Source organism: Histomonas meleagridis (assembly GCF_020186115.1).
Source record: "Histomonas meleagridis strain 2922-C6/04-10x chromosome Unknown contig_5, whole genome shotgun sequence".
Classification (NCBI taxonomy): domain Eukaryota; phylum Parabasalia; order Tritrichomonadida; family Dientamoebidae; genus Histomonas; species Histomonas meleagridis.
The window spans coordinates 59,834-86,708 of NW_027150892.1; the positions used below are offsets into that span (position 1 = coordinate 59,834).

The 26,875-nt window shown below is 30.2% G+C and overlaps 7 protein-coding genes across 7 annotated transcripts; 4 read left to right on the top strand and 3 right to left on the bottom strand.

Moving 5' to 3' along the window:
* Positions 1 to 181: 181 nt before the first annotated feature.
* On the top strand, positions 182 to 1,765 carry GO595_006872 (C2 domain containing protein; the record flags this gene model as incomplete). Its single annotated transcript, XM_067920273.1, has 1 exon — positions 182 to 1,765. One exon carries the CDS (start codon positions 182 to 184, stop codon positions 1,763 to 1,765), a length of 1,584 nt encoding a protein of 527 aa, XP_067772914.1.
* A 451-nt stretch (positions 1,766 to 2,216) lies between these two features.
* On the top strand, positions 2,217 to 3,332 carry GO595_006873 (serpin family protein; the record flags this gene model as incomplete). The annotated part of the gene is made up of 1 exon (XM_067920274.1): positions 2,217 to 3,332. The coding sequence occupies one exon, from the start codon at positions 2,217 to 2,219 to the stop codon at positions 3,330 to 3,332; it is 1,116 nt and encodes a 371-aa protein (XP_067772915.1).
* Positions 3,333 to 3,776: 444 nt separating this feature from the next.
* Positions 3,777 to 6,203, bottom strand: GO595_006874 (Adaptin N terminal region family protein; the record flags this gene model as incomplete). The annotated part of the gene is made up of 1 exon (XM_067920275.1): positions 3,777 to 6,203. One exon carries the CDS (start codon positions 6,201 to 6,203, stop codon positions 3,777 to 3,779), a length of 2,427 nt encoding a protein of 808 aa, XP_067772916.1.
* Positions 6,204 to 8,686: 2,483 nt separating this feature from the next.
* On the top strand, positions 8,687 to 9,670 carry GO595_006875 (uncharacterized protein; the record flags this gene model as incomplete). The annotated part of the gene is made up of 1 exon (XM_067920276.1): positions 8,687 to 9,670. One exon carries the CDS (start codon positions 8,687 to 8,689, stop codon positions 9,668 to 9,670), a length of 984 nt encoding a protein of 327 aa, XP_067772917.1.
* Positions 9,671 to 11,422: 1,752 nt separating this feature from the next.
* GO595_006876 (uncharacterized protein) lies at positions 11,423 to 12,562 on the bottom strand (the record flags this gene model as incomplete). The annotated part of the gene is made up of 1 exon (XM_067920277.1): positions 11,423 to 12,562. The coding sequence occupies one exon, from the start codon at positions 12,560 to 12,562 to the stop codon at positions 11,423 to 11,425; it is 1,140 nt and encodes a 379-aa protein (XP_067772918.1).
* Positions 12,563 to 12,813: 251 nt separating this feature from the next.
* Positions 12,814 to 15,627, bottom strand: GO595_006877 (Clan CA, family C19, ubiquitin hydrolase-like cysteine peptidase; the record flags this gene model as incomplete). Its single annotated transcript, XM_067920278.1, has 1 exon — positions 12,814 to 15,627. The coding sequence occupies one exon, from the start codon at positions 15,625 to 15,627 to the stop codon at positions 12,814 to 12,816; it is 2,814 nt and encodes a 937-aa protein (XP_067772919.1).
* Positions 15,628 to 24,401: 8,774 nt separating this feature from the next.
* Positions 24,402 to 26,000, top strand: GO595_006878 (uDENN domain containing protein; the record flags this gene model as incomplete). The annotated part of the gene is made up of 1 exon (XM_067920279.1): positions 24,402 to 26,000. The coding sequence occupies one exon, from the start codon at positions 24,402 to 24,404 to the stop codon at positions 25,998 to 26,000; it is 1,599 nt and encodes a 532-aa protein (XP_067772920.1).
* Positions 26,001 to 26,875: the final 875 nt, after the last annotated feature.

Sequence of the window (26,875 nt, forward strand, 5' to 3'; positions counted from 1 at the left end):
CAAAATATCCGAATTTATTACAGGATGGTGAGTACCTTATGTGTAATTTGGAGGGGTTCAACTGGAGAGGCTGAAGGCCTTCTACCACAACTCCTCTATTATTTTCGCACAGAAGACGGCTCATTGCAATGATTAAATTGGAGCATATCGTAGCGGTTTTTTGAATGCTTCTCAACCCAAAATGATTGATGTTTATGTTTCTTCAGCATGTAACCTTCCAAGCGCTGATTCAAATGGATTCTCTGATCCGTACGTAGAGCTGTGGTCAGATGAAACTTGGGCTTCCCAGTACCTTGGAAAAATGTATTACGGTAAAAATAAATATCAAAGCAAGACCTTAGATCCTGTTTGGGATGCAGAATTTTCCAAACCCTTTCAAATCCCCTTTGTTTTATCCAGCTATTTAGGATTTAAAATTTATGATCATGATACATTTACATTTGATGATTATCTTGGTTATGCCAAAATTAAACTTACACCCGAATCCTGCAATAAAGTTCTCACTTTACCAGTAGAAACTTCTCACGCTACTAAAGGCCCACCATCACTTACCATCAAATATTGTCCTCCAACCACTAACTTCCCTACAGATCCAAATTACAAGAAATACCAAAACATTTATTCATATATTACGTACACGCCAACAGATCCAAGTTATTCTTCTATTTTTCTTGATGCATATATTATCGAATTTTCAACCTCTCTTTTATGTTATCCACTTACATTTCATCTTAGCTTCTATAAGACGTCCAAGCTTGCCCATGAACCACATCTTGGTCCAAGTGGTTTAACCGATGTCTTTCGATTTAATATCAAGAAATTCGACATATGTGTTTACAGTGACAAATGTCTTATATTTTTTGTTGTTACCGCCAAAGATTATTCAGGCGAAGTTACACTTAATTATCTCGGCGCTCCAAAAGAGCATCGAAATTTTCATGGAAACAAGAAACTCAAAAATCCGGAGAAATATAAAATCATAAACACATCTACAATTCATGTAAATGCAAATGAGCTCCAAGTTTTCCCACTCGCTTTAGGTTATACCAAAAAGAATTTAACATTTGAAGAAATCCAATTTCAGCCAGCACAAACTATTCAACAACTTCTTTCTCAAGTTTGTTCATATTATTCATCGAATAAAAGATGTTCATTACGATTAGAAATGACGCCCAATATTCCAATCACATTATCAACCGCATGTCGAATGCATCAAATCGAAATGCCGAAAAGGATTTGCATCAGTACATCGCCGTGGGCATCCACTGCCTGTTACTGTAAAGTATATACATATAAACAAAGTGAATGCAAATTTGTCGCAATCGAAAAATTTTGGGCACGACATACGAAAAATGAAAACGAATCAATTGTATTAGCAGGAAGTTATAAGGAAAGATCAAGAAAACTTTTGATTGATTTGGAAAGATTACCAAACGAAGCGCAGCTGATTCCGATATATGCAACATCGTTTTCAACGATTGATGATGACGGAAATATAACTATATACGAGTTGGCAAACATTCGCGGCGTGTCGATAAGAATATTGGACGAAAAAGATGGATACGAATTGTTGGATTGTATACCGCCGAAAAAAACTTCGGTCTTGATATTGGCCGTGCTAATGAGAAACAAGTTCGGAATGTGGAACTTGTACAGCTGTATGAAGCCCGCTTTTTTGGACCCCGATTTCTGTGACGGCTTTATCGATGAATTCGTAAATGACCAGAAACTGATTTCTTGTTTAATGGAAATGGATGAAATATAAATAAAAAAATTGTCACTTTTGATCAAAAGTGATATTAAATTTGGGATTACTAAATGAGATAAATTTTGTTTTGCTTGTGTGTGTTTTATTTTTTTGGAAATGAATCCTTTTTGAGTCTAATAGTTCAAATAAATCTTTTATTAATGCTTGTTAAAATATTAGACACACTTAATATTGAAAGCAGCATCATGATTTGGAAACAGCTAGAAATTAATAACTTTGGTGGTAAACAATATTCTTTACATGAAATAGAAATATGTTAAATCATTATGTAAGACATAATAATGTGAATCTAGTAGACCTACAAATCGTTTAAAGATAATTATTAATGGATTGATTAAGGCGCGGCGGTTAACCGTTTTCATTCAAAATTTTCTGGCAAACGATGATTGAATGAAGTGATTTGAATAGCATTCAATTGATAACCGCTTATTGCACCCTGTTCACAAAAATGTTTTTTTGGAGAAGTTCAAACATACCTTATACAGAACCTATTGAGAAACTTTCACTCAACATGCTCAATCTTTTAAGTAATGACTCAGAAAATACTGTAGTCTCTCCTTATTCTGCATTTGCAACTTTGATAATGGTTTCATCCATTTTCTCGGAACCTACTCGTAAGCAAATTCTTCACTCGCTTAATATGTCGGAAAGACATAGTGTTAATAATTTACTTACATCTCTTAAAAATTTGATGGAAACAATTGAACAAAAATCATCAGGAAGTATTGTAGAAGGTGCTAACTCGCTTTGGCCCAACAAAAAACAAGATGTTGACATGAAAGTTTATGAACCATTGGTCAAATTTCTTAAAATCAATGTGACACCAGTTGAATTCCCACAACCTGGTTGTGACATCATCAATAGTTACGTTGCCAATCATACGCATGATCTTATCCAAAATATCATTACCACTGAAAATGTACCCGAATCTACCGAAAATGTAATTGTTAATGCAATTTACTTTAATGCCAAATGGAAACAACCATTCGATGATAAAAGTACTAGTGATGAACAATTCACTCTTTTTGACGGTTCTAATGTCACCACGAAATTAATGTACAAAAGAGACAAATTTGAATATGGAGAAGATTCGGAAGCGAAAGTGTTATCCATACCTTATGTCAATGACTTTTCGATGGTTGTTATTCTTCCAAATAATAATAACATTGATTCTTTCCGTGCATTAAAGCAATCTCTTCTTAACGGTAAATATCAGGAATACATTAAATTGTTGGAAACACAAAATGTTACTGTTAAGTTCCCAAAGTTTGAACACAGATGGGGAACTCAATCATTACGTAATATGTTGGAGCAAATTGGAATTAGAAATATCTTCGACTCAAAGCTTGAAGAGAAATACGTCGATGATGTATTGCAACAAGTCGTAATTATTGTTGATGAAGAAAAAACTGAAGCTGCTGCTGTGACTGTCACTACTTTGAAACCAGCAACGTACTTAATCCCTATGAACCCAAAGACTTTCTATTGCGATCATCCATTCTTCTATTTCTTAAGGCATAAGGATGGCACAATCTTATTCGCTGGTGAATATGTTCACCCATAAATAAAAAGATAATGAACATTAAAATACGATCGTTTTTCTTTAAATTCCATTATAACAATTAACTTTATAATTATATATTATAGGTTTTACATTAGACGGAAGTCCTTTTTGTTTCACTCTGTATCAACAGCCACTAATTACTTTAACATTTTTCTAAAGTTAAAATACAACATTTTTCATTCTTCTTCTAAATATAACAGCTCAAAATTATATATGGAATGTTTTGTATGACTTGTTCCTCATTTGCATCACCAACTAAATTAAACCCAATTTGCAAAAAGAATCAAATGTTCGCCAACAGATAATTTCGCGATGTTTTATACTGTTTCAAATTCTATTAACGATAATCGATTTTCAGAACAATAATACTCTGAATTCCCTATCGGCGTTCACTGATTTTTGATGTTATAAAATATATTTTTTACTAAACAATATAAAATGGCATCACTCATTGCAGAACGCGTATTGCGCCGACTCCTCAATGAACTTAAACATCACTTCGTCTCCTTTCAGTGTCACTTTGACTTGATTTCCATCAAATTCAGCATCGACAATGTAAACTCTTCCTCCATAAAATGCGAAAGCCAAACACATTTCTCCATCTCTTTTAGCCACTACACAAATTTTCCTTTTCTTTAATTCCTTTTCTGCTGCGAAACCCGAATTATTCATTTTAAATGTATAAACATATTCACAATCTTTCCAAATCTTCAAATAATCTTTTCTTTTCATTTCGATATCCACAGTAATTTGATGGAAGTCGATAAAATCGGAGAAATAGACAATTCCCAATGAAGTTCTTAAAGCGAAATCCAAATAAACAGCACTTGTATTTGGGTCAATTTCACCAGCAAAATTAAAGGGCACCCTAACCTCCAGTTGACCGTTAGGCTCTAAAAATTCTGGAAAATTTAACGCTGAAGACACATCAAACTTTGATGCATTATTCTTCACTGCCAATGCGAAGTTACACAACTTCACTTCGGATGTGCTAATGATTTGCAAGTAATAACATTCCGGATCCCAATAACCATTTAGTTGTAAGAATGTAATGTTATTTCTAATTGGTAAAGGTTTCCAATTTTTGGTTTCAATTGATATCCCATCGATTTTATGTTTGGTTTGATGATTATTAAATGAAGAAGGGATTATATGTAAAACACCAGAAGTAGTGCCCATGTTTTGTAATAATTCGATCAATATATCATCAGAGAATTGTACTGGTGAATTATCAATACCTTCTTTAGGTATATTCATGATTTTTTTAGTGATTTCATTACCAATAGTTAATAATCTCCAATATATCATAGCCCTATTTCTTACATCAGGTAAAATGTTTTCTTTAGTTGCTTCATTTAAGACATATTGTAATTGATCACTAGTTTCATTAGGCTTGGAAATATAAATTTTTACTATAGTTGTAATGATTTGTAATTGTACATTAAAAGGTTCATCATTAAAGTTATCTAGAAATGGATCAATTAATACATCAACGTTATCGATTAATTTGGAATATTCACCAAGAATCCAAATTAATGATTGTCGTGCATTAGCATCTTTTAATTGATTAATATTTTTACATATAATTGAAATTGTTGATTCGAATTTTCCAGGAAACTTACGTAACAATTCCGTTAATATGATAATTGCTTCTTCAATAGCGTAATCTGCTTTACCATTAACTATTTTAATAAGGATATCAACGCATTTATTATTCACTTGAGGTATTTTCATAGCAATTTGTCCAATACATTTAATACTTTTACGGACAAACTTTACATCTATTTCATTACAATATTCAATTAATTCCGATAATATAATATTTACATTTTTAACATTACAATTAGTAATAATGATATCTAATTTCTCCATTTTAATATACGAAGGATCATTATATTTACAAAAGAATATCCGTATTTCTTTACTTAAAGCTTTCGGATATTTCTGTGAAAATAAACTAAATGTCCGTAAAATTATATATTGGATTTCTGGTTCAGATGAATTAATTAATGTAATAAGTGGTGGTAATATAATAGGAAATAATTCTTTAGTACTTTTATCACTTTGTTCAATAAATAAATAAATACATTTAAAAGAACTGACGATAACTGATGCATTAGATGACTTTAAAAATGGTAAAAGTCGTTCAATGATCATCGTCGCTTCTTTAGAATCAGTCGGTTCATATTGCGCCAACGAATCAAATAATATCGTGCGACACCATTCATTACAATTCGATGTAAGTGAATTTAATATGATATTAATATTCGTATTCGTTAATTCAAAAATAGACTCCGAACGTTTGGAATTGATTTCGAATATCGCCGCTAATGTGTTAGAGATAACAAGTGGATTATCATCTGCTAATAGATTAATAAGTTGTGGAAATAATTCCGAATTTTCAACAGCTTCCGGTATGATGTCGTTAAGTTTCGCTACTGCTAAAGACGCCGTCTTACGGACAAATGGATCTTTGTCATGAAGACATTTCTTTAATGGAATTATCATACTCTCTGCAACACTCTCTATCTGAATACGACTCATTGTACGTATCGACAATGCTCTGATGAATGGGTTAAAGTCTTCCATGTCTTGAATAAAAGTATTGACGACCATAATTGATTGTTCAGATTCTTGTGATGAATATGTAACTATGTAATGATATACGAGGCGCTTAAGTTCGATGTCGTCTGTCTTTACACATCGTAACATTGATGAAAATAAATTTCCGACATTTTCACCAGACCGCATAAGTGACACTACGCTCTTAGCAGCTTTCTTCCTTAACACCGGATCGTTGGAATCTAAGTTCTCACGTAATTGCAATAGTTCATCTTTAACTACTTTTTCCCTCAGTCTTTGATTTTCCATTTTTTTTTGGTGCGCTGAATTGACTATCTCTGTTAGGACGTAAGGAAAGGGTAAATTTTGAATGGAGGGGTAATTCTTGGGATGTTTGTTGGTGGTGATGAACTTTCTTTTATAGAAACACCTTCAAATGAACAATCATTAAAAGGAAATATTACAAGGGAAATGGGTAAGAAATCGAATGTACATGTAGCAGATGCTTCAACGGGTTATTTTGCATCTATTATTCACGGTGGATTTCCTGATGAACCTTCTTTGTTTGAAGAAATGGGAATACATAATACTAACATCAAAGAGAATTTGAAAACAATATTGCTTCCAATGTCAAAATCTCAAACAATTGCAGATAATAATTTTATTGTAGGTTTATTATTCTTTTGTCTGTTTGCCGGGGCTCTCCTTCTTTTGGGGAAAGTAAGGTTCGGAATGGTATATGTAATTGGTATCTCTGGGTTTACATTATTATATTTCTTATTCAAATTCATGGTAATAACTCAAATAGAAGCACTCGGATCAACGCTGTTCACAGCATTGTCATACTGTACAATTCCACTTGCGATTTTCCTTTTGTTGTCATTTATCCTAAGACTTCAATCTCCAACCTTCAAAATCCTTTTCGCAATGCCGTTCATAATTTGGGCCGGCATATCAGCAACAAAATATATGTTACCTGTACTAAATTTGAACGACGCAACGCCATTGATATTTTTCCCTATTTTCATCTTCTACTCATATTTGCTTCTTTTACCAATCGCATAAAACGGATAACTAAACAGACATTTCTATATAATAACTTTTTTTCTGGAATTTTATAATTTTTTCTTTTAAGATGCCACGAGACATTTATATCGTTTTGTTGTTAAAATTTGATTTATAAATTATTATTATTAAAGAAAACGATCAATAGCTATATAAAATAAAATTGTAATTGATGAATATTATACAATTTATTAATAAATTTCGAGTTCTTTTAAATTTTTTAAATCTTAATTAATAATATAATTAGAGAAGATGTTTCACCAATAGATTCCCTATGATTAAAATATGACGAGACTGGTTACACCCAATGGTAATCATGAAGATATAATATTCTGTGTTGAATAAACAAAGATACCGATTGATGTAATGACACAACTTTCCATTTTTTTGGAATATTTTCAATTTATTCAATGTCTCTAATCTATATATAGATTATCTATCACAAATTGTTTTTAAACTTTTCACTGCTCTACTAAGGCATATTTAGATTTTCACCAATTTCTATTGAATCAAATTCATCTTCATCATTTGTTTCAATATAAAATTGTATCATATCAAGAAATGTCGCTTTTCAACTCTTTATGTACATTTGAGGGACCTTTTTTTTTCAAAATAAATTTTATTGCTTATATTTTTATTTTATTTCTTATATAAGATATTATTTCTTATATAGTCTGATCCAACAGGTGTCAAAAAATATATTAAAATCCATATGCCTCCTTTATTAGAATTTATTGTATATGATTTATTAGATTCTTCTAATTGTTCATTAAAATTTATTAATCCATTATTTTCAAGTTCTTCTTTAAGACCCTTGATGAAGAATTGATTAATTATGGGTATCGAAAAGGTCAGGATTCTGTGTATTCTTATCAAAAAACCATTTACGTTACATCAAACATATTTCACGACAATTTGATAAATACAATTATTCTCTGTATTCAAAATACCAAATCTCAATGAATTTGGATGATTCTCATGCAATTATTCTGTTGGATAAATGCTTGTCCCATATCATTCAAGAAATTCTCCAAACTTTCAGTTTATACATTATTATTGAAACAATTTTATTCCGAAGAAGAAATAAATCAAAGTGAATTAGCAACAAGAAATAGTGAAAATAGGAAAGAAACCAGGATACAGTTAACTTCAAATTAAGGATTATATCTAATTGATTCATATTCTAAAGGAAATTTTGATGAAGTTGTGTGTGTGTGTGTGTGTGTGTGTGTGTGTGTGTGTGTATATATATATATATATATATATATATATGTATGTATGTGCACCAAAAAGTGTTTCCATAAGAAAGCGAATATTTTTATATTCGCGGTTATGATCGGTGTTGTGAAACCGTTTAAAATCAACAGATGGATGAAATAGAAAAGAATGAAAACCTTCAGCCAGTTGGCCTTGATTATCAAACAAATAATTTGCTTGGGAGAAAACTTGAAGTAGTCACACACAGTAAGGCGGTAATTATTATTTGTCTTTTTTTCATTTCCATTTTCTTTGTTTTTTTGATAATGTTCCTTGGACCATCATACATTGTTACCACCTCTGTAGATTTTAAACATGATGATGTAGATATACGTTCTTATAGATATTCTCTTGAGATATCAGAACTCCATTTTTTCCATGATTTTATTACAATTGACATGATTTTCAAACTTGCTGACGTTTCCAATATTAATTTTAAGATAACCACATACTTTTATTCATTTATGACCATGGATGCACGCCTTGAAGAAAAATTTGAAATGCCCACCAAAGAGCTTACAGTTTATTTTAACAACAGTCGCACATCGGATAAGATTAGAATATTTGAAGAAGGACTTGTTCATTTTGATCGCATGTCAGCATTTCTCACAATCAGAGTTCCTGACCATATTAGAAATATCCCTACGGAGTTTATCCTTTCGTACGCCGATCCTGCCTTCTCTCTGTTTCAAGTTTTTATTAGATTTGTTTTATTTGTCATTTCATTTATCATCTTTATTAGTCTTCTTCTATCCGATTTTAGTGTCAAAGAATCCCATATTTCGATGAAGTTAATGTTTTATCTTGATTTAATCGCAATTGTTGCATCTAATCCTTTATACATTTTGGAATATTTTGTTGAGTCAAACTTCTTGAAAATTGTAGATACTACGCTTGTGCAATTTTTGGTTGTGGCAGTGCTATTCACAGCAATTTCTATAATGGAAATGAGGGATAATGCGTACGAAGATTTAAAGCTTTCATGGGTTCTTAAGCGTTTCATTCCATTTGGGCTCGGGTTTTTGGTTTTTACCGCATCTTCTGTCTACTCAATTTTGTTTTCAGGTATTGAAGGAAATATGGATGATTCTATGGTCAAAAGCTTTTCAATTACAAAGGTTGTTTTGTTACTTGTTTACATTGTTGCTTTTGTTTTCGTTTCCATTCGTTTCAAGTCTGAATTTGCTGAAGAAAAGGTTTTGGTAACGGTTTTGGGGTGCCTCATGTTTACGGTTATAACTGTTTCTGAGATAAGGACTATCTTTAGTGAATCTTATGGGAATCATCATATCCTTCTTCTTTACTCTCTTATAGGGGCTGAGGTATATACATTTTTCTTTAACTATATTAATTGGCCTGTGGATATGAGCAAGCTGTCACTCGAAAAAGAAGATGATCAAAAGAATCCAGAAGATATTGTGAATGAAGGATTAGCAGAGCAATTGGTTATGTAACATTTTTTTTACTAAATGTTTTTTCTCTTGATTAACAAGGATTGACGTGTACGAGGAATAAAGACAAACGTTTTGATTAATGAGAAATTTTATGTTTATGTAACATTTGAGTTGGCAAATGAAAACATTTTTTCGATACAGTGCTTTATTTAATGTCTTTGCGTTTGTTTTGAGTTGATAAAGTAAGTGCTGTTTCAAATAATTTAAATCTTTTCCAAATATTATTTTGAAATATTAAAATAATAAAATAAGTCCTAAATAAAATAAATAAATACCTTTAGCATTAATATCAATTAGATTTTGCTCAAGAAGATATTTAACAAGTTCAATATTTCCCGAAGCTGAAGAAAATATTAAAATATATTTTGGAAATTGTGATTCAAGAAAATATTTAGTAAGAAATATATTCCCTATTTTTGCTGATTCATAAATAATATTATCATTAATTTTCATTCCATTTTTTAACAAAAATAAGAATATTTCATAGTTATGATATGAAATACATTCGATTCCTAATTCTTCAAAATTGTTAATTTCAATAATTTTTTTTTTTTCCCCCATAAAGATATTTAAAGATATCATTTTGATAAAATTTAATTGCTGTTTTATATGCACTTTTAAAAGACGAATGATTTTGTTCACATAAATGAATAATTTCAATATTTTCACCTGCAATTGCATATTTTCCTGTATTTGTTACTTTTGCACCATTTTTCTATTTCATCATTTCGAATTATTTTTGCTATTTCATTTGGATTATGTTCTTCTTTAATTCACTTCTTATGAAGTTCCCAATTATTCTTTGAAAATTTATCATAATTGTTATTGATTTTATTCATGCCGAATAAAGAATTTGCTTTACAAATTTCTTCTCTTGTCATGTAATGAGCAAAATATGATACCTTTTTGTTTTGTAAAACTGTTTGTTAAATCAATTAAGTTCAATCATATTATAAAGAAGATAATATGATTCTTGTGTATTTAAATGAAAAAGAAATTTTGCTAACAAGTCGCATATTTTGTATTTATTTTTGTCTTGATCTTCTAAAAAAGTTTTAACTTCATTTAAAAAATCCAGATATATATCAAAATCTTTAATTCTTATAACAAAAGATGTGTATATCATCTCAATAATTATCATATTTGATGATAATGGGTAATTTTCATCGATTTTGTGCTTTATAAAATTTAATACTAGAGAAATATTTTCTTTGTTCAAACCAAATATTATTTGCTTAACTTTAAAGTTTCCAATACACCGTGATTATTTTGGTTTGATTTTTCTATTTTAGAAGACATGTGGAAAATGTTATGTATGTACATACTTAATTATTTCTATAAACTTTTTTTAAATTATACTTTTCATTTTTTATCATTATTAAAAAGCAATTTAAGTAATTTCAATATTGCATAAATCTTTTTTTGTTTTATCATAAGAAAGATTATGAATTATTTCATTCTGTTAACAATAGAAAATATTCCAATGATACATAAATGTAAGGAAAGAAAACAAAGCATACAGATGCAGCTGCACATGATAAATTGTTTCCTTTTTCGTTTCATTCCTGCACTTTTCTCTGACGGTTTAAAGTGACAGCGTCATGGCCTTCAGCAAGTCATAATTCCACATTAATTTAAAATAACAAACAGATTTCACTGCACCTCAATCTCATTCTGCACGTATGTTATACAATTTGAGTTTTGCTCAGAATATAATGATATATATTAAGAATGATTATTTGATCAATTTAGTCACTTTCTCTGGCTCGCTGGTTGCACTGGGACGAAGAACTGACCCTGTGGTATCTGCGTTGGATATGACTGAGGTAAGCCATATACCGGCTGAAACATGACTTGTTGCTGCTGAGCTCCGGGCTCTTCGTTTACGGACTTAAATGCCATTGGTCGTTGAGCGTTGTTCTCTTGACCCTGTGGCATTTGTGGATACACGCAAATAAATCCCGGTGGATGTTCACCAAGTTGAGAGTACTGCATCTGAGGAACAAAGTATGGATATAAGATTGGGCCCATTGGTTGAGGTCCATAATGTTGTTCAGGAGGATGATGCTCATTTTTATTATCTGATTTGGAATCATCAGCTGGCATTGGATGTGGCTGTGGAACTTCGATCTCTTCAAAGGAAGATGGTGTGTCGGCAATCTGTGGGAGTGGCTTAACTGGTGGAGCTGGTTTTGGTATTGGACCTGCAAATATACCAAATCGTTTGTAATCGGGAGTAATCTTGGAAATTTCGGATGGAAGATAAAGAACTGTGTTCTGGAGACGAGTTGGAGTTGGCTTTGGAGTTGGAGATGCAGATGGAATTTGCTGTTGAGGTACTGTCTCAGTTGGTGGCTTGACTGCTGCAGGAGCTGGAGATGTAGGTTTTTCTTCTTTTGGAGCTGGTTCGTCTTTATTTGCCTTTATCTGAATTTGTTTTTGCTCATTGCTTGTCTTGGGTTCTGCCTTAGCAATGTGTGTATTTGTTACTGGCGGAAGAACTTCTTTTGGCTCTTCTACAGCTGGTGCTTCTGGTGTAACAATTTCATTATTATTAACAATAATATCACCCCAACCAGCACCACTAGATTGGCCCATTACAACAGGTTTAGGTTTAGATGTAATTTTTCTGATTTTTTCTTCCTTTTGATTATTTCTTGATTTTTGTCCTTCACCTCTGGGCCTTTGTGGGCCGCGCCTTTTGTTTTGGGCGTTTTCTGGTTGAGCCTTTTTTGATTTTGGTTTCTTCCACATTGTTGAAGAATCTTTATTTTGAAGTCTTTCAATTACTTCATCATCATCACGGCATTCTTTAACTAATTCGCGAATAAGGGCTTCGTCTTTATCTGGAAACATTTCAAGGAATTGAGTGATCTTGCTTTCCGATGTCATCACGATAGAGTAAAATTGACAAACTTTGTTTAAATTGATGTGGCCAGGCCAACCAAAGAGAGAAAATAATGACTAACTAAAGCGAACATTAAAAAACTCAACTACTCAAGAATGCATAATTTAAGGGATTTTGTCAGAAATGAATTCAATGTTTTTAATTATTTTTATTTATAATTTTATATATCATATGAAATGGGCTTAAAAAAAAAAATAAAAAGCTTTTCCAAAACAAAAATAATAAATCATTTTTATCAATTATAGATCTTCATGTCATGCTGGTTTGCCCGTTGTATCATTTGCAAAATCACAGAAGGCTCAACTAAAATAAATAGTATTGCATCTTGTTCCGTTGCTAAGTTCGATAGTATAGAAGAATCATCTAAAACGCAAAATCTTTGTGGCTTATTTTGACCCATGTATAATACGAACTTAAGCTCTCCAAGATTTGGCTGAATTATTGATTGTATCCTACAAACAGTTAATTCGAATTCTTCTCCTGGTTCAACCTGGAAATAAAATGGAGTGAATATTGTACCGTTTGGTGGGTAATTAAAGTTATGTGAGAAACAACACCTTATTAAGAACTGACCTTCTTCCATATGAAGTTGTGGTTCTGGAACAAATTCTGCACGAATTTCTTTACCTTGGAAATCTTTAATATATTCATTTTCACCCAATTGTCTTATAATACATGCCTGAGCTATTAATAGTATTCTTAATGAAACATCTTTTGGTACGTCATCTCTTTTCTTCAATTCTGAAATGACGTCCTTAACGGTCGCATTTCCGGGTACCTCGATGTTAACGGTCGCTATCGGGTCTATATCGTGATTCATCAAAGCGAATGAAAGTGGAATATATTGATCCAATTCTTTTTGTTCCACATCTTTAACTATTTTAATGAACACTTTAGTTTCTGTAATTTTTCCTTTAATATTTAATACACTTTTTAGATCTACGTTTGATAACTTATTAATTAATAATTTTGAAGGAATTGTGTCATCACTTTCAGAAGGTAAATATACAGCAACACTATCAGTTTCGGGCAATTTTAATGCGTTTTTAATGCATCGAATTAAGATACGTAAGTGCATTGAAGCTGGAATTTCCACTGTTAATAAATATTTGCTTTCTAAATCATATGTTTTGATATGAATACATCCTTTAATATGACTTAAGAATCTTCTAGCGTTATCAAGTTTAATTTCAGGTATCATATCTCGGACTTTAATGATTTGTTCTGTTGTTTCTTCTACTTTTGGAAAGACAAATGAACACTTTTGTTTTTGATCTTCTTTTGGATCAAGTTGAAATATTAATATTCCAGGATAAAACAAATACATTTGTTTCTCTAAGTTAACATCTGTAATTTGACCTTTATATTCCCTAAATCCAATTAACTTTGTATTGGACTTATAACCGGCGCGGCGGTTAACGACACCCAAAATTTTTGAGAACGTATCGCGCGGGTTTATGACGAGGTACCCCAAATCCTGTATCGGATTTTGTTTACCAGTGAAAAAGAACTTAATTTGATATGCACAAGAAGCTATTTTTGGATCATTGACTTGAAATGTTGCTGCGAAAATCCATCTATTTACACCTAATGTTTGTTGTGCTGTCTTATTAGGAGGCAAATATTTAAATGGTAAATTATCTAAAGTCGCAGACCAAATTGATCCTAAATTTGGAACATATTTTCGAATTTCTTTACAAAGATTACTATACGTTGCATTTCTAGAAATTCGAATTTGTGGCATATCAGGAACATTCGATAATGTTATGGTCATCATATGTGGATCCTTAGCATCTCTTTCTTTTTGATAATAATCAATTAAATGCGAAGGAATCTCTGATGTTTTCACTGGTTGCATTACCCATTTAATATCACTTTGTCGAATGTAACATAAGTAATATGCATGATTTGATTGATTAGGTCCACCAAAATTATGTTCGAAAACTGTTTCTAAATTAACTTCATCAATATATGAATCATTAAATCGATACCATTTGTTCTCTATGTTAGGTCGACAATATGCTATATAATGTCCGCCTAAACTATCGCCTAAATGTACAAGAACTGAAAATAGTTCATACGTTGTACAGCCTTGAATATTACCTTCAATGTAATCTCGCATGTCAATTATTAATGGATATTCAAAGCGATCTTTAACTTTTGACATTCCTGTGATTGAGTTCATATCATATTCAAATCGGACTAAATGTAAATGAAGGACTGGAGGCAATTTACAAAACTTACAGCCCATTACTGCATCTTGTAAACCATGGCCATCAACTTTATATTGATTAGAACCACTTAATAGTTCATCGGCTATAAGTGATGTTAATGATTCTTCAAGACATGTCTTCCCTTTTACGACTAAAGAAACATCATAAAAGTCCTCGTTGCGATTAGTACTATAATCAATATTAACACATTTGATATAATTGGTCATGGTGCCGCGAAAAAGTGACGCAATTTCCCCATCAAGAGAAGTGTTCTTCATTTTGTCTTCAAGGTTGGATATAAGAAGACGAATGAATTCTTGAATGTCATTCTGTTGAAAAGCATCAACAGATGTCCAGCCAAAACTTTTGATAAGATCTATGGTGGAAACTGCGGAATCGGATAATTGAAGCATACAAAAAAGTCGTTGAAGATTAAGTGGAATGGATTTCTCTTCTTCTACATCGGGATTAATGGGCATGGAATAGATAAGACGTCGGAAAACTGGAAGATTAAATAACATTTGAATCACTGAGTTCATATAACATGTAGCTGCTTGATTGACAAGACCTACATAGCCAGTTAGAGCACGAGTGTTAGGAGGCTCTTTTTGAACAGGAGAATGAGATACTTGAATGTAAACGGATAAACGATCTTTCTTGGCATATTTGGGGATGTCTGCTTGAAGTAAAAATTCTGGGAATACACAAGATCTTGATCGTCTGGTAAGGATGGCATTTTGAGTCATTTCTTTATTCTTTTTACCATATAAAGTTAATGTAATTTTGACATGATGAGGTTCTGCTGGTGGGTTTAGGAGCTTAACTTTTGCCAACATATACTGTGTTTTTGTGATAGAAGTTGGAACAATGGTACAAATATATTTATATTCATCGTAAATCACGTACTCCGGAGATTTTAGTTTCTCTGTTAACTTAGAGATACAAGATGGTGTATCCCAAACTTTTTTTAATTCGTATTCTTCCATTACAGGTTGTGATTGATGATAAGCCGAGGATTGTATTGATTATGATCGTCAAAAAATTGACAGACTTTAGGCGCACCAGGAAATGAAGCTGTAGGGAAACGAATTGATTTTTTTTAGCGTAATAAATGAAATAATGATGTCTTCACAAATAAAAACAACGAAGATGCAAAACGCCTTTGTGTATGTTTATTCATCTCCAACATATTGCAAAAATTTAATTTTTTTCTTTATATTAAGAACAAATTATTCATGAATTGTTTAAACAAGAATTTGAATAAAAACCGATCAAACGCAATAAATACTTTTTTGTAAATAATTAAAAGACAAGTTCGAAAAAGCTCAAAATGACAGTTTTCAAAATAAATGTTTTATTTTATGAAATTCATTAAAAAATAAAAAATTGATTTAAACAGTATTTTTAGATTTCAAACATATTATGAATCCATCTTCAGTACCGAACAAATAATAAGGTTCTTTTGGGTGTATGCAGCAAGAATTTCCATAAATTTCCTCGTTTATCACTTCGATTTTTTCAAACATTTCATCTGTCACGAAAACGAAACCATTTTTTGCAGTGCACAAAATTTTTCCGTTATTTGTTATATCGAAATTATTAATTTCGACATCTTGTTTTGAAATTATTTTTAATTTTTCATCTTCGTCTAACATTTCCAATTTTCCATTTGAGTCCAAACACAACAAAATGTTATTTAAGAATTTCATTTTTTTAATTTTAACATTAACATCGATAACTTTACTTTCTTTATTAAGTGTATTCACAACGATAATTTGATTATTATCTGTTGCCAAATACAAATTTTTATTTTTATTCATTAATCCATTTAAAATTATTTTATTTAATTTAATTTCATCTTCTAATTTTAATGTGATGAAATTCCATTTACTTATTATACCATTTATACCATCGATAACATATAAAATATTATCATCATCGAAAATAGGAATTAAATTTGAGTTTTGTGTATCGAATTGAGGATTAACTCTAAAAGTATATTTCAAGTTATCCTTAAAAGGTTGCCATACAGATATACATCCATTATTCATTGTGAACAAAATATTTGTTTCATTATTAATATGAAATAATTTGGTATTAACAATTTCATTATTTTCGTCAATAGTATACGTATTAATAATTCCATCATTATAATAGAAAAGTGTATCTTTAGTCGATGCAAATATTCCATTTGACATGAAATCGAATTCAACAAAATTTATTTTATTACGTGAAATATTTAAATATAAATTATTAATTAAACAATTATTTTTTTGATTATTAATTTCATCTGTCGATTTTGTATATATTAAATTACGTAATAAAATATAATTTATCGATTTGTTCTGCTCTAAATTATTTAATTCCATACTATCTGATTCATAATTATTAAAGTCATATGATATTATATTCTCATCTGAAATAGATTCATTTATTAATGAATTCGAATTTGAGTTCTGTGAATGAACAAATTGTAATATCAAATTAGAAACTGTACTAATTGATGGATGTGGATCTTTAGATAACATTTGTAACAAATAAATACATATTTTATTACATTTGATATTAATTTGTGGATCTTTAATTAATTCATCGATTTTTTCATATAAATTTTCTTCGTTTAAATTTTCATATATTTTATCATTTATTAATTCTTTATATGTTTTACATGTAAAATAATTGTCATCAATTAAATCATCATCAATTGTCTCAATCGACATAATATATTTACGTATTAATAATAAAAATTGAAATCGTACTAAAAAAGATAAATCTGAAATCGATTTAAATGACATTAATAATAATTGGATATTAGTTAAACATTCAAATGGTTTCATGAAACATTCCAATACTGATAATGATATTGCTCTAAGTATTGATGAATTCATTTGTAAACAGATCGAACATTTAATATGAAATCCATTGCTAACAAATAACGAAGTCTCTGGTGAATATAAATCAAATGCTCGGCGAATAGTTAATAACATCCAACATGTTAATATGATATTATTCGACGAAAATAAGTTTGCACTAACTTTATTAATGTATTCACTACTCGTACAGACCTTTTGAAATGTTTCATTATAATTTACAAATGTAGATACAAATGCTGCTGAAAGGATTCGCGTTTTTTCTGTTAATTGTTGATCAAAAATATTATCAATAAATGTGGAAACATCTAATTCATGTGGTATTTCTTCAAAAAAACTGGAACTAGAATATACTAAAGCTAAGATAAATGTACATAACGGATTAAAATAGTTAGACGTGGGTGGTAAACTTAAGAGTTTTTTGTATAATGGACCGATAACATTGCACGTTGAAATCATTTCAATGGAAAAATGGTCACTTGATACGTAGTCCGTTAATATGGATAACGGTCGCTCGTCATTTGGATTGGATTCAATCATATGAAATAGAAGAGTTATATGATACGATTGTAATAAATCAAATTGTTTGTTCTTTATTATTAATTCAAGCGTTGTAGCGGCACGACTAAAAAGATCTGTTGAATATGATGGTGATGATTTAATGGGATTAGTAACAACAGAATCAAGTAAAATAGTCCATTGCTTCCATAAGGGATGCATTGATAGATCTGGAATTGACGGATATGATTTTGGATGTACTCGATATGGTCGAAGTAAATATTGTGATAAAATAAAGTAACTAAATACATGTCGAATATAATTATCTTCTCGAAAGAGCTTCATGTATAAATTTAAAGGTAATGAATCAGCTGCAATAGCATCAATAATTGAATTTAGAACAAGTAAAAGTTGTTCATGATTTTCAGATTTGTTTAGCCATAATTCTTGTAAAATTGAATCAAATGGAAATTTTTCACTTCTAAGATTAACTCTGTAAAATCTAAGAACATGACAAATAACCGCCATTTTAACGGGCGTCAAAATTGCGGAAGTTAAAAAATCATGTGGAAGATGAGGATCGTCTGGTAAATCTTCACCAACATCAGTGGCACAAACACACATCCAATCTTCCCAATTTGAATAGTCACTATCTTGGTTAGATGAGATATTTTTAATAATTGATGAAAATGAATTAATGATAACAGCAGCATTGGAACAATCAAAAAAATAGAATGAAGGAGGTGGGATCTGTGAGAAAAGAGATTTAAATGGAAATTGTGTAAAATGTGTTGATCTTCTTTCTGAACACCAAATGTTGTTTTCGGTGATTTTTGGAAAACCATATCCAACATAATGAAATGCAATTCGACACGATGGATTTTCTCTTCTAATTGTGGATAAATAATTTAATCGTTCTTTAGAAGGTGCAATTGAAAAAAATAATTTTAGGTTGGGATCAATTTGGTAATATCCTGACTTATAATAATTTTGGATACTTGAAGGAAATTCAGAAGAAAATGTTATATGCGAATCAAACCATCCAAAAATGCATGGGAGAGATGCAGAATATGGAGAGGGTGCCTTCGGAAATTGTTCAATATGTGCAGTATTTATAATAGCACATTTTGTGGAATCCATAGATAACATTTGTGGAATAGAATTATTTCCTATTTGATCAATAAAATACTCTGCATTAGAAATATCAATAATGGGAGCTTTCTTATATTCATTTGAAATTTCAAGTTTAAGATTTGATAAAATTTCTGTTAAAGGAGTAATTTCTTCTTCTGCTACTGGCTGCCAAAATCCTGATTCCTGGCTTTGATAAGTCTCATCTTCTTCAGATGAATCGTAATCAATATCCCAACTTTGTAAATCAAATTTTTTGCTGTTTTTCATTTTGGAGAATCCGCAAATTCAATGGGTTTCGGTTTTATTCAATATCACTTCACAATCGGCATTTCCCAAACTTTGATTACATGACCAAAAGGTTTTTATATATCAATTTTAAATTTTCCATATACGAATAATAAGAGAAAAGAATTGATTTTAGCTAAGGTCTTACATGTTTTATGTATTTCTCGAATCAAGTTAACCAATAAATTTATTTTTTCAATTGAATATTTTAACCGAATTCGAGTCTTTTTCTGTTACCTCATCCCAGTATTCAAAAAGTGGAGCATATTGTGAGAATAAACTTTTGAAAAAAATCGAGAAGTTGACAACCCCAAATTACAATTAAATGTTATGCCACCATCTTCATGTGCTGGATCAATTCACAAAGCGATCGTTCTGAAAAATAGCAGAAAAATATCTTGCTGAAAATATGGTTTTACTTAGACTTTACAGATAAATTAGAATAACTTAAATGGGTGTTTAATTGCTTTCATTATCAGCAAGTTTTGTAAAGAATATCCAATATCTTATGATATCATTATATACCGAATGATATATACATCCTTTTTGATTGATAATAATGATTTTGATATATATTTGAGATTATTACAGGAAATTGAAAAATTTGAAGTAAATAATAAAATCAGCACAAAAATAATAAATTTATTTTCTCAATTTCTACTTAAAGAAAACACACAAGAATCATTTTATTTACTTAGTTACATGATTAAGTATAATTTACTTGAATCAAAATTCATCAAAAATACATTTAATCCATTTTTTGTTCATATTAATCAAGATAAATCAAATGAATATGAATATTTATTTATTCAAGAAAATATTTCTTATGAAGAACTTTCGAAGAATGATTGGAAACTTCATAAGCAATTAATTAAAGAAGGAGTTAATCCAAAAGAAATTGCGAAAGTAATTCGAAATGATGAAATAGAAGAACTTCAAGAAATATCATCACAAAATGAATTCGATTTTAATCAAATAAGTCCAAAATCAATTTATGAAAGATGTTCATTTATTAGTAAGGAAAATGTTTCATTAATTGATTATGCAGCACTTTTTTCGTCAGTTAAATGTTTTAAATATTTACTTATGAATGGTGCAAGTGTAGAAAATACAGGTAAATACGCTGTTGCAGGTGGAAATGAAGAAATCGTTCATTTATGCGAACAAAATCATTCATCTTTTCAAAATGCATATGAAGCAGCAATTGAATTTCATCGAAATGATATCTTTAAATATCTTTAGGAAAATAAAATTGAAGATATTGATAAAATAAAAAAATTAGGAGAAAAATGTGTTTCATATTTTAATTATGAAATTTTTACATATTTAGAAAAAGAATGAATGAAAATTAATGAAAATATCATTAATAAAGCAGCAAAAATTGGAAATATTTTTCTTGTAAAATATTTCCTTAAAAATAATCAAATTCCAGAAAATATTTTAGTTTTTGCTTCATTTTCAGGAAATATTGAACTTGTTACATACATTTTAAAGCAAAAAGGAATTGATATTAATGCTAAAAATATTTATTTGTTTTATTTGATATTTATTTTAATGATTTGATATTTTAAAATAATATTTGGAAGTTATATAAAATATTTAAAACAGCACTTATGTATACATCTTCATATGGTCATATAGAAATCGTGAAATTACTTCTTGAACAAGAAGATATTGATGTTAATGCTAAAAATATTTATTTGTTTTATTTAGAATTTATTTTAATAATTTCTTATTTCAAAATAATATTTGAAAATTATTTAAATTATTTAGAACAGCACTTATTTATTCATCTTGGAATGGTCACACAGAAATTGTTAAAATGCTTCTTGAACAAGAGGGAATTGATATTGATGCTGAAGATGTTTATTTGTTTTGTTTGATATATATTTTAATAATTTGATATTTCAAAATAATATTTGAAAATTATTTAAATTATTTAATACAGCACTTATGTGGGCATCTGAAAAAGGTCATACAAAAATATTTAAATTACTTCTTAAGCAAGAAGGAATTGATATTAATGCTAAAGATATTTATATGTTTTATTTAGAATTTATTTTAATAATTTTATATTTCAAAATAATATTTGGAAATTATTTAAATTATTTAAATCAGCACTTGATTTAGCAACTCAAAACAAACGCAAAGACATTAAATAAAGCACTGTATCTAATAAATGCTTTCATTTGCCAACTCAAATATTACATAAACATAAAATTTCTCATCAATCAAAACGTTTATCTTTATTCCTCGAGAATATCGTGTTCCTTAAGATATTCGTAGAATTTGAAGAAGATATTTGTACTTCTCAATACATTCTCCACATGCTGTAGATCCGGTATTAATTTGTTGTACACCAATACGGCAATATCAGCGATTTATGATTTAATACTATGTTTTGTTCGGCGTCAATTTCATGAGCTTCGCCGCATACATAACATCTGAGATAGTACAGATTTGGTTTACCTTAAGTAACAACGCGTTGCAATATTTTCCTTCGATTGTCTTTGGGTTTGATGTGTATAGGTCATCGCCGACGAGTTGCACCTTTTTGACGAGTGTTGCGTTGAGTTCTTTCCAATGTATATAGTCATTTTCATGAAGACCATCTTCGATTGAGACAATGCATGGGTGCTTCGCTATGAGGATAGCCCAATATTAGATCATTTCGTCGCCGACTTCTTGACAACTATCTCCACTTCGCAGAGTTTAGTTTCTTCGTCAGAGAACTCAGACGCTGCGGATATCCTTAGATGGCGTCTTTGATCGCAAGACATGGCGTGAAGCCTCCTTCATCGCTGAGGTTCTTTGTGGAGGTGTCCATTTTCTGTGCCAAAAATTTGTGTTCTGCATTTATGTACGTAAAAGTTTTATGTGTATATATTTTTATAATAAAAACCCATTGAGATCAAATGCTTTTATAATGTTCGTACTGCACATATTATAACATTGATTTCAAATTCCTATGAGATATTTTACACAAAAGCATTAACAAAAGTGCAATTTCAAACGAGTAAATACATTTAATGACCATCTCAAACTTTTTCAAACATAAAATTTCTCAACAACTAGGATGTTTATCTTTATTTAAAGGACATGTTGGGTTTCTAAAGATATTCTTAGATTAACATCATGTGCTTCACAAGAACCTGTGGAGCGGATGTTCGGCCAGCAATCATAACAGCCCCCAGGTAGTTTACATAAACGTCGGTTTCGACTGTTGGGTTAGAATGATTGATTGTTGATGGCGGAGCTTTAGCTTTGAGAAGATGTTAGAGGGCACCAATTGGATCTAATCTTTCACCAATTTGGCTCCTTCATTCTGCGATAGCTTGATCAAGATCAGCAGAATTAAAAAAAGTGAAGTAATCAGAATTTTTTGCCACTTTTCAATTTAACCTTTAAATTTTATGACTGAAGAAAATCAACCACAATTACCAGAAAATATATCATCCACAATTTCAAAATTACCTGTTGAACTACAATCAGTCATACGACGAAAATGTAGTCGAGATCCAAAAACACGTTTCACACATAAAATACATTTATTATTAGCATTTATCTTAAATAATCCCAATCTTGAAGATGAAATAGGAATTGGTTGGGTTTCGGAACAAGAATTTCGTATAAACAAAAAACGGCTTGTAGAATTACTTGGTATCAAAATGAACTCCATGAATGTCAATCTTCATGATTTAGGATTTCGAAAAATGCAACATGAAAAAAATGGTTGGACCAGATGGACTCGTGATGGCTTTACAAAAAGTCGAATTTTCATGGATACTAATTTCGATTCACCCAAACATGACATCAAAAAAACTCGAAAATTCTCGGAAATTCATGAACCATTTGATCGTGTTTATACCCTAGGGTTTATAATTGGAACCTTAAGTGATCGATTTCTTACAAATACACATAACTTATGGTATAAAATGTTTTCACAAGAAACTAATGCCATTATTTCAAATCAGCTATTTTTAGAGAAATTAGCCGAGAATGTAAAACAAGCTGAGCAACCATTACAAAATGCTCTTGATGTTCTCAAGTCGATAATTTCCGTTGATAACCCATCAACTTTATCATTTTTGGATTTATTAAAGTTTATGGCTGTTTTTGGCCCAAAAGATTCTGTTATGATGAAGATACATTCTCTCATCAGTTGTCCATCAAGTAATAGATGGTTATTTTTTAACACGCCGAACCCTAACGACATATCTTCTATGACATATTACGCTCATTTCGATCAAACAGAGTTAAATTGTTTGGTTTTCACATTCGAAAACGGAACAACGAAAAAGGTTTGGAACATGCCATTGATCGAAGCATACGGAAGCTATTTGATAGACGAAACTGTTAAAACTTATACATCATGGAAAAGTTTTTATTCTCAAAACCTTTCTTCGATTTCTTTTAAGTATTAAATGCGTTGTTATTAATAAATAAATAATTTTTTTTTGTTTTCTTTTCAGAGCAGTTACTAAAAAAAATTATTAACTTTAAAACGATCCCTTGCTTGAATTTTAGATATGACATTTAAATTTTGTCCAATATCATAACCTTTCGGGTTATCATAATTTAATTTTGTTTATTTCTCTTAAAAGAGCTTGCTTTTGTGTTCAATAAGTTAAAACTAATGAAATAAGAGTAAGTTGTTAAACTTAAAGACAACAAGTCAAAAATTTTAAACGTAATTGATCGACAAATTGTGAATTTAATTTCTGACCGGTCAGAATAAAACCGAACAAAGTCACACAAAAAGTCCGTTAACACGCGTCGATATCTATCGTATTTAATCACTTTTTGAATAAGATTTCGGATTTATGAGATGGAACAACGAAAAGTTCGAGAAAACATTCGAACAAGACATAAAACTAAGGAAAGGAGTCGTCTTTGAAAGCAAGCAACAAAGGGAAATTGCAAATTCTTTATTTGATCAATTTTTACTAATTGGTGTACCACCAAATTCATCTACTTCTCCAACAATCCTTGCTGCTTTTCCACCATTTGTTAATCCAAACTTCTCTTTATCAAACGTAATTCAATTTTGCTTTCCATCAGGGACTAAAAGACATAACTTAGTTAAAAGCAATGATAGAACAATTCAAGACGAGTTTATATTCCAAATGACATCTGAAACACATACTATTTATGGTGTTTGTGTTCATGTTTTATGTACAAAAAAACAATCAGAATTACCATTTTATATCTCCAAAAAGACAAAACAAAATTCATTTTGCTTTTGTTTACTCACCAGAGTTCCATCCTTTGGTCCGCATTTTGCGTTTCTAACTTTTCTTGCTCTTACAACTTTTGGAAAAATTCCAATTAATAATTCACTTCCCTCATCCATTCCATTAATGATTCCTATATCTGATCCTATTGATGGACTTGATTTATCAGGGCAATTTGGTTATCATCCATCGATAAAAATTCCGCATTATTTTGAGATTGAAATAGCGAAATATTTCAATACCAAAATTTCCTCCCCAATGATTTCTTTTCACAAAAACCTGGAATGTGTATTTCCATTAGAAGAAACCCTTAACGGCAAATCAGCTCTATACGCGTCGCTCGACACATTATTTTCACTTTTGTCTCCAATTGATATAATCCGTTTAGTTAACGGTCTCCTCCTTGATGGGCAAATTCTTGTTATTGGATCAATTTTGCATGAAGTTTCCATGTGCATATATGCCCTTCAAGAGATAATAGCTCCTTTTAAGTTCTTCGGAACTATTATCCCAATTCTTCCATCGAACGATAACTTTTTCGAATTAATCAATCTTCCAACACCTTTCCTAATTGGTGTAGCTCCATATCCTAAGCTTAAAACAGTAACTTTCCTTGAGTCAATAATATTTGTTAATCTTGATAAAGGAACTATATCTGACACAAAATCATATCCGACATATCCACAAACAGAGAAGATTATTTCTAATCTTTCAAAGCTACTATCTCAACACAAGTGTGTTGAGCAAAGTTTAAGCAATGGTGCTCCATCAATTTTTTTAAAAGTTCTCAATCATCGATACAGATTCACTCCAAACACTTCGGATGCCATTTGCCAGACCATACTTCGGCCATTTGCGAAGTATTTTACTGAACAACTATGTGGGTTTTTTGTTACCGATACGACCACAGATGAAAACGGTATCACTATCTTTAATCAAGAACTATTTCTAGCACATGTACCAAGTCGAGAACGCGATTTTTATGACAATTTGGTGAACTCGCAGACATTTCGAATGTATGTCGAAAACAGAATCATCGAGTTCCAAGAAAAAAGAGGAATTCACTTGTCAACTAAAGCTGACCCAAGCTTCGTGCAGGTGCCGGAAGCAAAGGGGGTGATGAGAACAAAAGCATTGGAAATGGAATTCGAAGACGATTCCAATCAATCAACAACAGAATCAAATTAAACTGTATGTCCACTTAATAAAATAAAAAACCTTTCCAAAATAGAAAATTTCGTGTATTTTTAATTAAACAATTTTTGTTTCTTTATATTTAATTCATAATATCAATCTCTATTAAAATGATTTCGCAGTTATTTTTTTTATTGTTTTTTGTTGTTCAGAATGTATCTTTTTTTAAAGTTTAAATAACCTGTAGTAATTTGCTATTTATAGGAATATTTTTTTATTCTAAGTTTTAATTATTTAATGGTTACTTGATTTGATAATATTGGCTTTATATGGTGATAATAAAAGTTGAATTAAAATATAAATGAAATATTTAAATCAACTTTCTGAAAATGAAAGGCAAATCATATTCATTCTTGAATGTGCTTCAAGAAAAAGATCTTCCATTCGAATGGAAATAGAAAATGGGCTAATTTAGATCTCAGGAGATAAAGGAGCATTGGATATTTTGGTGCCATTAAAGAAAATAATATAATTTAATCCTTCTGATTTTATAGAATTATGTAATTAATTTTTTATTATCATAATAAAAGCTTTCTATTATCTCCATCAATATAAAATATAATTTACAAATGCATATGAGCAAAGATTCCTATTTATATTCAAGATCTGAAAGAATTACATTCCAGTAGATGATATTTTACACGTTAATATTACTAGCTAATACTAATAGCATCCATTTTAGTAAAGATTTTAGACGACAGTGTCATCACGACACATACACAGAAATTTATAATTTATATCTTAATGAAATCTAAGAGAAATATTTTAACTATAAATGCATAATATTTTTTTTAAAGTCTTTTATTTGATAATGATATATAATTAAAATTATGTGACAATTTTTTTTATTTATATAGCCAAAAACAAAC